The 12,375-nt window shown below is 47.4% G+C and overlaps 6 protein-coding genes across 6 annotated transcripts; 1 reads left to right on the forward strand and 5 right to left on the reverse strand.

Annotated features, from left to right (window-relative positions):
* Positions 1-1,748: 1,748 nt before the first annotated feature.
* Positions 1,749-4,655, forward strand: PUMCH_002480 (uncharacterized protein; the record flags this gene model as incomplete). Its single annotated transcript, XM_063021489.1, has 1 exon — positions 1,749-4,655. One exon carries the CDS (start codon positions 1,749-1,751, stop codon positions 4,653-4,655), a length of 2,907 nt encoding a protein of 968 aa, XP_062877559.1.
* Positions 4,656-4,972: 317 nt separating this feature from the next.
* On the reverse strand, positions 4,973-6,670 carry PUMCH_002481 (uncharacterized protein; the record flags this gene model as incomplete). The annotated part of the gene is made up of 1 exon (XM_063021490.1): positions 4,973-6,670. One exon carries the CDS (start codon positions 6,668-6,670, stop codon positions 4,973-4,975), a length of 1,698 nt encoding a protein of 565 aa, XP_062877560.1.
* Positions 6,671-6,905: 235 nt separating this feature from the next.
* Positions 6,906-8,582, reverse strand: PUMCH_002482 (uncharacterized protein; the record flags this gene model as incomplete). The annotated part of the gene is made up of 1 exon (XM_063021491.1): positions 6,906-8,582. The coding sequence occupies one exon, from the start codon at positions 8,580-8,582 to the stop codon at positions 6,906-6,908; it is 1,677 nt and encodes a 558-aa protein (XP_062877561.1).
* An 805-nt stretch (positions 8,583-9,387) lies between these two features.
* PUMCH_002483 (uncharacterized protein) lies at positions 9,388-10,311 on the reverse strand (the record flags this gene model as incomplete). Its single annotated transcript, XM_063021492.1, has 1 exon — positions 9,388-10,311. One exon carries the CDS (start codon positions 10,309-10,311, stop codon positions 9,388-9,390), a length of 924 nt encoding a protein of 307 aa, XP_062877562.1.
* Positions 10,312-10,731: 420 nt separating this feature from the next.
* On the reverse strand, positions 10,732-11,388 carry PUMCH_002484 (uncharacterized protein; the record flags this gene model as incomplete). Its single annotated transcript, XM_063021493.1, has 1 exon — positions 10,732-11,388. One exon carries the CDS (start codon positions 11,386-11,388, stop codon positions 10,732-10,734), a length of 657 nt encoding a protein of 218 aa, XP_062877563.1.
* Positions 11,389-11,672: 284 nt separating this feature from the next.
* PUMCH_002485 (uncharacterized protein) lies at positions 11,673-12,251 on the reverse strand (the record flags this gene model as incomplete). The annotated part of the gene is made up of 1 exon (XM_063021494.1): positions 11,673-12,251. The coding sequence occupies one exon, from the start codon at positions 12,249-12,251 to the stop codon at positions 11,673-11,675; it is 579 nt and encodes a 192-aa protein (XP_062877564.1).
* Between the last annotated feature and the right edge of the window lie 124 nt (positions 12,252-12,375).

Here is a 12,375-nt window from a genome sequence, read left to right on the forward strand (position 1 = left end):
TCTGGCCGATAAGTTTCGGAAAGTCCGCAATTGTAGGAGAATACCACAGAAGATGATTGAGTGGGCTCTCTGGCTCGGCGAGGCCAAACATCCAAATGAGAAATAAGGGAATCGCCATAGTGCTCGAGGAACTGAAAAGTTTATTTTGTCAACAAGATGTGAATTTGGCTCTGATTTATACACCCTGTGTTGTCTGATCTCTCGTGATGGGTTGCAGATCTCGTGTTGGAGTAAGCCTGTAAATCTCTATGGTCATGAGAATTGGTCAAGCTACTTTGTGCGTTTGCACGGTGATCATCTTTGAAACAAATCGAAGTCTACTTCCATTGGTAGTCATCATTGAACCGAGAGTCTCTGGAATTTTCACTCGCTTTGTATTTTGGAGAAAGTTAGTATTGCACACGACCGAAACCAGAACATATCTCGTTTTTGCGTGACCTTCACTCTTGGTGTTTGAAGAAGTATGTATGGCGATCTACCCTGGATGATCTACGTGGATCTACAATAGTTCAGTTCATAATTCCGCGGTCCCAGGACAAAAATCTTTCGAAGTATTGGTTTGATTTAATGGCGACTAGGTTTGACTTGTCAAATCAAGGCACATGGATAGACAGATCATTTAGTTTCGCATCAGAAGCGTGTGTTTATGGATACGAGAACGACCAGGTATATCCTAATAAACATAAATGATCCCTTGAGACACAATTTCACGGAAACTCTAAATCCAGTGGAATGTCGATGCTGATCTTGGCATGCGCTGGACAGATTCACTTCTGGCCGTGGTAATTACATGATCTTGATCGAGTTGTATGCGATTTACTAAAATTTTCGAATCAAATCTTGACTCAATTCTTTGACATAAATCTTCCATCAATTCTTTGATATTAATACTTCGTCACAAATTCTCTGTCATGAATCTTTCACCAATTCCTTGGCATGAATAAGAACCATGACATCAGAAGTCTCAACCAAGATCTGGACAAACGCATCAGATCGCGATGCAACAACAAGACAATAAAAAAAAGAAGTCATCAAAAGAACAAACAAACAAAAAGTATATATAAACAATTCTCAATCACCTTCTAAAAAGTTCTGCACCAATAGTGCTCCCACCCATACCTTATTCTCTCTCACTATCACACAGTCCCAGGCCATATTTTTCAGGTATGTAGTTTTTCAGGTGTTTCACCTGGAGCGAGGCACCAAAGGCTACCACCACCAACCAAACAAACACGCGAACATTCGTCGCAAAAGCAAAAAAAACCGCTCAAAATATAAAAGGCACCGCATTTCCCCCCCAATCTCAAAAAATTTCCGCCCGCAAAAATCTCAAAGTCCCGCTGCCCCCAATTCTCCCTCCACCTCTGGTCCACTCCCCCAGAGTCGTGCTTGCCCCAACCCTCACAAAAAAATTTTCGGCCTCAGATCCAGAGCACTTACTCTATCAATCCGTCCTCATATTAGACTCGGAGCGCTAACCACACGTAGCGCCACACGGACCTCTTTCTCTCCACCCTGCGTCTTGCGGCATCGAATTATTCGCTTAATTGTTTGCCCCTGACGTTCTTGCATCTTTGCTTTTCGGAGACCACGCCCCCACCACCGGACCTTTTTTTTCAAACTAGGACGGAATCTGGCGTTTATTGGCTACCACCCCGTCCAATTCCAAGCCCCGCACCTTTTTTTGGCCTTTCGTCCATCGTTTGCCGGGAACCGCTTGAATTTTCCCCCTCAGATCATCTCTCATAATGTCTGAATCACAACAACAACAACAGCCGGAAAAGCCGGAACAGGCATCTGCTCCTGCTTCCGAGCCCGTCTCTCACGACGCCGCCGAGTCGCAGCCCCAAACCGGCCTGCCTCTGCAGCAGCACTCTGCCCCTCATCACCAGTCACAGCATTCGTACTCTGGCAAGCCTTACAAGCATCACTCTGGTCTGGGCCAGGGCGCAAGCGCGCAGGAGGGCTCCGGCCACACGGGGAACAGACAAAACTACCAGGGCGGTGCGAACAACACGAAATTCCACAACAAGCGTAACTACAACCAGAAGGGTGGCCACCCCAAGCAGTACCAGGGTTACACCTATCCTCCTGTGTACGGCGCCAACAGCTACTACTACTCGTACCCTTACGCCCAGGGAATGATGCCTGCCATGGGCCAAATCCCTGCCTACATTCCTCAACTGCCATCCCAGGGTCATGCCACCATGCAGCCTTACCAAGGTTCTCCAGCTGGCGGCAAGATTAAGATCACTGACAAGGAGGGTCGTCAAATTGACTTGGAGGACAAGACCAAGAGCTCTGCATCTTCGTCTGTCTCATCTACACCTACTCCTGCTCGTGCTCAAACTGTAGCCGAGGCTTCTTCTGCAAGCCCTGCTGCTGCCACCGCCACTCTTGCCGAGTCTGGCGCTGCTCCTGCTAGCGCTTCGCCCGAGGCTTCTGCTGCTTCTGCCAAGCTGTCCGCTGCTGAGGAATTCAGAAAGAAGATTTTGGAGAAGGCCAAGCTTGCTCAGCAAAAGAAGGATGAAGAAAAGGCCAAGATCGAGGCCGCAGAAAAGGCAAAGAAGGATGAGCATGAGCGTGAAGCCCAAGCTGCCGCTGTTGCCGCCGCCAAGAAGGCTGAAGAAGAGGCTGCTGCCACTGCTGCTGCCGCCGCCGCTGCCACTGCCGTTGCCACTGCCGCCGCCGAGGAGGCTGAGACTGAACAAAAATCCGCAGAAGAGCCTGTTGCTCCTGTGAGCGCTGAACCAGTCTCTGAGCCAGCTGCACCATCTGCTGAACAGCAGGTTGAGGACTCTGAAACCAAAGAGGCAACTTCCGAACCACAAGCATCCGAGACTGTTGAGCAGACAGAGCCAGCTGAAAACGCCGAAGATGCAAATGACGAGGAGAACACTGAGAATGCCGATGAAGATGAGTCTGAACAAGCCGCTGTCTTCGATCTTACACAATTCTTCAACAGGTTGGAGACCGTCAAGTTCATTGAAGATCCATTCTCTTGCACATACCCCTACCCATTGACTGGTGTTGATGCCAGATGGAAGGCCGGCGCCAAACAGTACAGATACGACCCACAGTTCTTGCTCCAGTTCCGTGACGTCGTCCAGTATCCAGTAGACGATGCTTGGAAGGATAAACTCGAGAGCCTTGGTATCAATGCCCTCAAGAAATCTGCTTCTGGTACTCAAAGAATGAACTCCAACAAATTCGGTGGTCAAATGCTGGGCGGACGTTTCAATGGTGCCATGCAAGGCAGATTGGGTCTGTTCGACGGCAGACAAAACTCCAGAAGTGGCTCGAAGAGAAGAGGTGGATCCAACACCGGTTCTTCCAGAGACAAGTCTGTTAGAAACAGAAACCAAAGCAAGCGTGGTAGAGACTCTAGAGAAAACGATGAACCATCTAAGCCTGCAGTTGAGGTTGCTCCTCTCGTGCCTTCTGCCAACAGATGGGTACCAAGATCCAGACAAAAGACAGAGGAAGTCAAACTTGCTCCAGATGGAAGTGTCATGCTTGGCCTGGAGGACATTGAAAGAAAGGTCAAATCTGCATTGAACAAATTGACTTTGGAGATGTTTGAGCCTATTACCGAGGACTTGATGGCTATTGCCAAGCAATCCGTTTGGGAAGACAACGCACAAACTGTCAGACAAGTGATTTCTCTTACTTTTGCCAAAGCTTGTGATGAGCCATTCTGGTCTTCCGTTTACGCTCAGTTCTGCGCAAAGTTGTTGAAGGAAATTCCTGACGAGGTCAAGGATATTAACATCATTTCCAAGACCGGCGAACCTGCCACTGGTGGTGACATGGCCAGAAGAATTTTGTTGGCCACCTGTCAAAGCGAGTACGAGAAGGGTTGGGTTGACAAGCTTCCGACTAACCCTGATGGCTCCCCATTGGAGCCAGAAATGATGTCTGATGAATATTATGCAATGGCCGCCGCTAAGAGAAGAGGTTTGGGTCTTGTCAAATTCATTGGTAACTTGTATATCTTGAACATGTTGAATGATCAAGTTATTTTGCATTGTTTGAGGGACCAGTCGAAGAACGTCGTTGATCCTTCTGAAGACTCTTTGGAGAACTTGGCTCAATTAATTAAGACCGTGGGTCCAAGATTCGAGGCCCTGGAGCGTAATAGGGCTGCATTGACATTGGTGTACGACAACATCCAACAAATTTTGGACAACTGTAAACTCTCTTCAAGAATTAAGTTCATGTTGATGGACTTGCAAGACTTGAGAAGAAGCAATTGGAAGTCAGCTAAGCAAGATGCTGGCCCCAAGACAATCAAGGAGATTCACAACGAAGCAGAGTTGAAGAGAATTGAAGAGAGCAGGGCTCAAGCTGAGAAGAGAAGACAAAACAAGGGTGGCTACAACAGTGGCGGCTATGGTGGTGGAAGTGGCTCAAGATCCAACTCCACTAGAAACGACTCTTCTTGGGGAAGTAAGAAGGAATCCCGCTTCCCAACCAAGGATGCCAGAGGATTCACCTCTGTGTCCAGATCGCAGTCTAACAGACCAACTCCAGAGAGCAATTCTTCTTTTACTGCTCCACGTGAGAATTCTAAGAGAACCGATTCCGTTGCATCCAACATCTTCGCTGCTTTGGGCGGTGATGATGATGACGAAGCTGAACATGCAGCTGAGTAAATGGTGCTACTAATCGTCATGTCAAACCTAACGTACCGTTTCTTACCTTGCATATTTCTTCTTGCACCACTTGTATCATAGCCTCTTTTGGCATCATAAGCCTAGGCAGTGTCTCAAAATCAGTTCATATCTTTGTCATAGAAAACAGTTAAAGTGATTCATTGTAGAACTTGTTGCTAAGGTGTTTTGAAGTATATTTCAATAGTCTTGTCTCCTCTTGTTTGAATTAATCTGTACCAAATCTATCAGCAGAAAATCATTGACCACGTCCAAAATTCTTATGCAATTACAACTATACTCATATAAATATAATCCGCTCATGAAGCTGTCAAAAATGATGAGTCCAAACCGAATTCAAATTCTCTTAGGTCGTTCAGACTCATGGAACTCATCAATTCAACCTTAAACTCATTTTGAGCAGTGAAAGGACCCGCTGACTGAGAACTGGTAACTGGTGCAAGTAACTGCGATTCTAAGTCTCTGTCATAGACAATTTCAAACAGAAGCGGGTCGTGGACTCCCTCTTTCGAAATGTCCGATGCCGCATTCGAGGCTAGAGACTTTTTTATTCGTTCGATGCGCTTAACAAGCAGTTCTTCTCTTGATTTTGGCATGAAACATAGAAATTCAATGCAATCACTGAGGACTCGGGAAGGATTCACCGCTGCTTTGCCTACAGCTTTCATGGAGCCAACAACACTCTGCAATTCGCCTCCGTTGCCTTCCGAAAACAAGCAGGTGAATAAAATCAAGTATTTTAGAATGAGAAGAACAGACTCGCCATTCTCGAGGAGGCGAGACATGGCGTAAATGGCGGAAAACAACCGATAGTCATTGTAAGACGATTCGAAATCAACCGATTGCAACGAAGAGGAGTCTGAAGTTCTTGGGATTGCTCCAATTTCCTCATCACTATCATCTGAACAGTTCATAGCCTCAACCCAGTGACGTTCTCTATCTGGAAGCTTGAAGTCACTCTCAATAGCCACAGGAATTGGCTCGGACCTCTCTACCTCAAAGAGAGACAAAACGAAGGGAGAAAGCTTGATTTTCACAGGAAGCTGCTTCTCTGAATCAGCGATAGTAGCACCAGGCTCAGATTTTGAAGTCAATTCAACACCTTCGGAGGAAACATCCAACAGCTCTCCACTAATACACAGTAGGAGCAGCTCTACCAAGCCAAGATTCGATACGTCCTTGATACCCAACCTACTTTTGTAGAGTGTCTCGATTGTGTTCCGCACAATATCCTCACTGAGCCTAGAGAACTGTCCCACAACCTCGATCCTATACTCAGAGCCAGTGAACTTCGAGCTAAGCAATTCAACACAGTTGATGCCGCTTCTCATGTCGCCATTTGCATACCTGGCAATGTCCATCACAGATATATCCGAATAGTCCAAAAAGCAGAGCGCCCTGCTCCGTTTCCGGCGAATGTTCTCGTTCAAAATGGCCCTGCGCAAGATCTGGAGCGAGTCCTGCTCACCCAAAGCCGTGAGACAAAACAACTGGCACCGCGATAATATCGCTCTACGGATCCGCTTGTGCGGTTCTACAGTGGTCGCTCCAATGAAGACAAAGTCCCCGCTCTCAATGAACGGAAGAAGGAAGTCCTGCTGGATCTTCAGAAATCTATGTATCTCATCGATAAATACCGCGACACGCAATCGGCCATCTTTATCATATCCCAAGTGTCGCAGACGCTTCGCGTTTTCTTCTCTAATGCTCTTCAGTAGCTCTTTCAACTCCGACACGGTGGAATCGGTCGCCGAGAGCTCAATGAAAATGTAGTTGGCGCTGGCCGCCAAGATGCTTGCAAGCGTCGTCTTTCCTACTCCCGGCGGTCCCGCTAGAACCATTGAGGGGAGATATCCTAGTTGAATGAAGCCCGAGATTTGGCCGTGGTGCAAGTCTACGAGATGTGTTTGTCCTACGAATTCATCGAGTGTGCGTGGCCGTAGAAGTTCTGCAAGAGGTGCTGCATAGGCGTCCTCGAAGTTGTGGTCGGGAGTCATTGCAGCCCATCGTTTGTGTTGATGAGTAGTGTGTAGTTAATATAGATAGCGGATATAGAGAAGAGTAAGAGGAAAAGCAGATACAAGGAATAAAAGGAAAGGAAAAGGTGTATTTGTTGAAACATTTGCTTTTCTTGTTTTTGTTTTTTACAACTTATGCGAAAGAAAAATTCTGATCCGTAGTATTTGTGTAGATACTGTTTGAGCTGCTGTGAGCGGTTGCATTCATATATACTCATCGTGGCTCGGAATTGAGTGGACTCGGAGCAGCAGTAGAAGCCTTTCTTTTTTTGAATTGGCTTTTGATTTCCATAGGCATGGGCCGGGTCATCGGCGTTCCTGCTGGCCCACCAGCCCCACTTGCTTGCGTCGAGTTGGTGTTCTGGCCATTGACGTTCATGTATGCATCAAGGGCCTTTATTGGAGAATTGAGTTTATTGTTCAGAGTGAAGGCCATGAGAGGACGTAGCTGCGTCATGACGTCGCTGATTTTGAGGATTCGCATGGCGCTTTCATCGAACCCACAATCCAGAGCCGCGGATTTAGCCATACTCTCAGTAAACAAGCGTTTGACGAGGTCTCGGGGGTTCGCTTCTGTTTTGCAGCCTGTCTGCCACTTTTTCTCCAACAGCATCATTGAGATCTGGCTCGAATACGTCAAAATATGACAGTCAATCAGCTCGATGCGAAAATCGCGACTCAATACAAACCGACAAACACCAGAGAGATAGGTCGAAGACCCATCCTTATAGGTATGTATAATCGATAGTCTAGAAGCCATAAATACAGACCCGCTGTTCAATACATGAAAACGTAGACCAGGCATGGTAACTTCCCTCTTGGCTACGTTTTGGGCAATCGCATTTGCGAGAAGAAACCGCGGCGCGGTATTGGAAGTAAGGGTGAACAGCTGCATTTTAGCATTGAATTTCTCTTCATCTACCTTTGTGGGCTCCACTGGGACAGTGATTCTAAATGCGGCCTGTGGAATGGCGTATGTCAGACAAATGTGTTGCCAGAAATCATATGTGGAAGAAGAATCGACAGGCTCACTATTGATCATATCAACTAAGTCAAGAATACGGGAGACCGCAGCATTACCTAAGTTCCGTTTGAAAATTCGAATGTTAGCCTCAATCTGGGTGGCTTGGGATGAGGCGTTGGGAGCAGCAGCCGCCTTGGCAGCAGCCCCCGAAGGGCCCAGAATAGAACCAGTCTTTCCAGGAGACGACTTGTCAGAAGGAGGCATCATGTGCTGGCCTCCAGGGGTCAAGTTCTGCTGCATTTGGAGCTGCTGCATTTGCTGTAGTTGCTGCTGCTGCTGGTAGAGTTGTTGTTGATGCTGCTGTTGTCGAAGATAAAGCTGTTGTTGCTGGGCCAGCTGTTGTTGTTGAAGCTGTTGCTGCTGCATTTGCTGGACTCTCTGCTGGCTTTGCATCAGCGGCTGCGTTGTGGCCTGCAGAGGTTGTTGCATCTGGTTCGGTTGAGGGTTGTCACCGAAACTGGACTCCTGGGTGTCTACGCCTTGGCCCAGTGAGCTCAGTTGCCTCTGAAGCATCAGGAGCTGCTGCTGCAGAATGCCTACGCCCTGACCCAGAGGCTGCGTCAGGTTCTGGAAAGAGGCCTGGCCAGAGGCATTGTTCGGGATGATCTTGAACTGGGCCGGCTGCTTTTTGTCCATGCCGTTCTTCTGGCCGCCCGAAGGATCGGCTCCGCCCGCCGAATTCTGGAACTGCAGCTGCATGGCTGCTCGTTGGTTGCGGGTTGCCTGTTGCTGTGTATCCATGACAGGCGAGCCCATCATCTGCGAGTTCAGTCGCTGGTCGAACTGGCCGCCCGAAACCATTCTGTTTTGTGAATTCTGCGGGCCGTTCTGGTTATTATGCATACCTACGTAGAAGTTCAGCATCATGGGGGTAAGAAGGTGTGTGAGGAGTCTTGCTTATGACGAAAAGAGCGACGATGAGTTTCAATTCTGCACTTTAAAGATTGGATAGACAATTTGGGGAATTCGTTTGGGAATGAGCCGAGGATGTTTACTGTTAAATCTCAGCAATTGGGTTCCCCGATCTTGTCAAACAATACCCAAAGGAAACTATCAAACAAGACGATCGCGAGATCTGAACCGGAATATATAAAAGAGATGGAATGGAGCACTATCAAAAGATCTAGCGGCTGTCACTATGCCTAGCCTTTGGCTTGAAGATAAAAGAGTGGTTGTTGGTTCGGTATAGATAGAGACACTGTAGTGGGGGTCTCAGGCCGAGCGATGGAGAGATGGGCAGATATATAATACAGAGGGGAGGGAACTGAAAAACACAAGCTAAGATTGTTCACCGGTAACGGTTTGTGTGGTTGGAGGTTGCAGGGTAAGGACGGCTGACTGTGACCGTTAGATGTCAAGAGTGCGACCTAAGTGGGTAACTATTTTTTAGTTGGTGGGGGGGTGCTAGGATGAGGAGGCCGATGATGCGTGGGCCGGTACTTTGTGTTATCGCGGATCGGGAAATGTGCTTTGTTTTTTTTTACTTTTGTGTAGTGTTTTAATTTTTTGTTCGTTCTTGTGATCTTTAAAATTGTGGTGTTCCCTTTTCAAGATCTACTCAGGGTGGTGCTGACAGGAGTGGTGATGGTGAGATTTGGAGAAATGAAGGTTTTGGCAAATAATATCTAGACCGGCTCTAAACATTACGCCAGTTTGACGGTTGGCGCAGACGCTACGTTTCGAAAAAGGCCGGCTCGGAAGCGGCAAGCACGATTCCCTCTGCCCGGCTAACCCATCGAAGCATGGCCGGATGGTTGACGACAGGCCTTCGAGGCTTTAATGTCAGACTGTCTGCATCCTCGTCCTCGGCCTCCTTCTCGCGCGTTTTCGTGGCTCGGCGCTTCAACAACTTGTTGAGGGTATCTCTCTTGGCCTCTTCTAGCTGTTTGACCTTGTAGTGCTGTCTTTTGCGGGCGTTTTCCGCTCTTCGAAGAGCGGCCTGTTCGGCTGTTTCCTCTCGCTTCACAATCTTCCGGTTCAAGGCCAACAATTGTTGGTCCATTCTCGCGAACATCAGGTCTTCGTAGCGCTCATTTGGATCCTCCTCCAACTTGGCACGTTGTCGTTCTGTAAGCTTTTTAGGTTTGTACTCCAGCTCGAAATCAGCAAACTCGTCCACCTCTTTCTTGGGCGCTCTCAGCGCTGCCCTGGCAGATGATCGCTTGGGTATCGTTAGCTTCACCTGCTTCTTCTTGGGTGCTGCCACCTCCTCCTCGCTATCGAGCAACTCGTCCTCTTCATAGAACGTCAATTGGCGTTTTTTGATTTCTCTCGACGGCCTGCTGGACCGCACCGGCGCTGCTACTGGTGCAGAATACTCATCGCTTTCGTCAGACTCCATGTCCTGTAAATCGTACCGCTCCGCGTCATTTTCGTCGAAGTCTTCTGCGTCGTCCGGGTCCTCGATCTCCTCTTCTTCGTCCTCTTGTTCTTCTTCGTCTTCTTCTTCTTGTTCCTCGTCGTTTTCGTCTTCGCCTAGTTCTTCAACAAGGGCTTCGTTCAATTGCTTCTCTGCTTCTTCGTCGTCGATGGCAACGTCACTGAGCTCATTTGAGTCTGAATCGTCAACGTCGTCATCTGCAAAGATATCCTTCATGTCTACTGATTGTGTCTGGTTGAGTCTAGACACAGATAGTGAATAATGGGTGCGAGAATGGGTGGTATTAAATGATGTAATGATGCGGTAATGTGCAAGTAATATTAGATTAGGAAATGAAAAAAGAGAGGTCTATTAATTTAATTTTCTTTAATGCCTCCTTTTTTCTAATGCTTCACTTATGGTGTGCATTCGTCTTCTATTGATTGATTGATCTACTGGTGGTCACTTAAGATAGTCCCCTACATTTAAAAGGTAAAATCTTCTGAATTTGCTGCTCGAGCAGAAAATATATTTATTGTGATCCATTAAGTCGTTACTTAACACAGTATCGTACATTATCGGTACTGTTTCATGGTGTTAGTTGAACCTTCATACATTATCGGCACTGTTTCACGGTGTCAGTCAACCTAACACGCCCTACGCTTGCCCACTCATGAACATACCTTTAATGTTCCTAATGTCATTTTTCACATCCTGGGCCACGTTGGCCGATTTTCTGGCAGCTGAAGGTGGAGCAGCAAAAATCTCGTTCTGGTTGAACATCACCAAGTCGCTCTTCTGGCGCAAGTCCTTGAGAGTGAAGTTGACGACGTTGAAATGTGGCACGTTTTGAGACAGATACGCAGAGACCCTTCTCAACGCATCATTGAGCTTACCCAATTTGTCCACAACTACATCTTGCCCAAGGGTGTCGACTGGAGCTGCGGCTTCGGCTTGTGTAGCCAAATCCTCTGTTTGACAAATGGCATCAACCAAGACCTTGCCTTCTCCCGAAGACTTGTCAAACCGTATCATTGGTATGTTCTTTACGCGGCATATGACGTTGAGGTACAAGTCTCGAAGCTTTGTTCTACATTCTTCGAGATAGTCCAATCTTTGGAACGTGGCTTTGGCCATTAGAGGTCTCAACACGAAAATGCCCACGCAGTATGCAATTAAAACTCCCAAAGCGGAGCCTCTGGTTAGTTGGAGCAAAAACAGAAGTGTGCTCACTTTGGGCCGCTGCCGACTGTTGAGATTATAGGCAGCGGGATCAAAAGCCGATTCGGGTATTGTGATTCTCGGAACAGACATGGTTCGAGATCTTATCGATGCACTGGGAGCGTTTTGTGATGTATATCTGTAGACAGTTAAGTTAGGATGTTAATCCGTGCTAGCACGCTCGATAAGGAGGTATTACAGTTCAAGATATTCGAATGTGTTGGGCGCACGAAGACAGACACTTGGCGACTCAAAATTACACTCCTACCTCAGGATTTGGTATGTACAAGTGAACTAGTCAGTAATACCTGGGGTAAGAAATGGGGGCCGACTGTGAGAGCGGTCAAGAGCCGAGGGTGTACGGGTGTGGCACCGGACTAATCCAACAAGTCTCCAATAGTATCTGTGTACGGTTTATTATCTCTGGGCGAAGACTTTCGAGGATCGTTTCCGTTCCGGCGGCTTGAGTATGCGTGGTGTTTTTTGTGTTGCCAGTTGTTTCCAGGCTTCTGTGGCCCTAGTTGGCCAAAAGTTCCCAGAAGCTCCGATTTTGAGAGACGTTTCCGCTCATTACTTTTTTGTTTTCTTTTCTCTGCCCTCTCCAAAATATTCTCGAGTTCTTTCTCTTTAGGAGTCCACTTCGACTTGAGAATGCGTCGTATACTTTCAGGATTCACCCGGAAATGGTCTGCTATTTGCACGGTTTTCAAGTGCGGAGCCGCCTTTTTGAATTCACGAATGTCGACCATCTGCTGGCGGGAGAGTTTGTGGGTCGGGTTCCAGTGGCCGTACCGTTTTCGTAGTGCCTCTTCTCTCTTTTCCCATTCGGGGAGTCTTTCCTTGGCCGCCTTCTCGGCAAGCGCCAATTTTTGCTTGAAGACTTCTTCGCCGGTTGGTTTTGTACTATTGGATCGCCTGAATAAGAGCTGTAGGCCCTGGCGGAATCGTGAAATCATGATGGGGAAGATAGTAGAGAGATGCCATAGATCAAGATGGAATCACGTGAGGGATAGATTTTGCAGCCATTTCAAACGTCAATATTATTGATTTTGGATAATGGAAATTCTTGTTGGCGAGTTT

Source organism: Australozyma saopauloensis, chromosome 3 (assembly GCF_035610405.1).
Source record: "Australozyma saopauloensis chromosome 3, complete sequence".
Classification (NCBI taxonomy): Eukaryota; Fungi; Ascomycota; class Pichiomycetes; order Serinales; family Metschnikowiaceae; genus Australozyma; species Australozyma saopauloensis.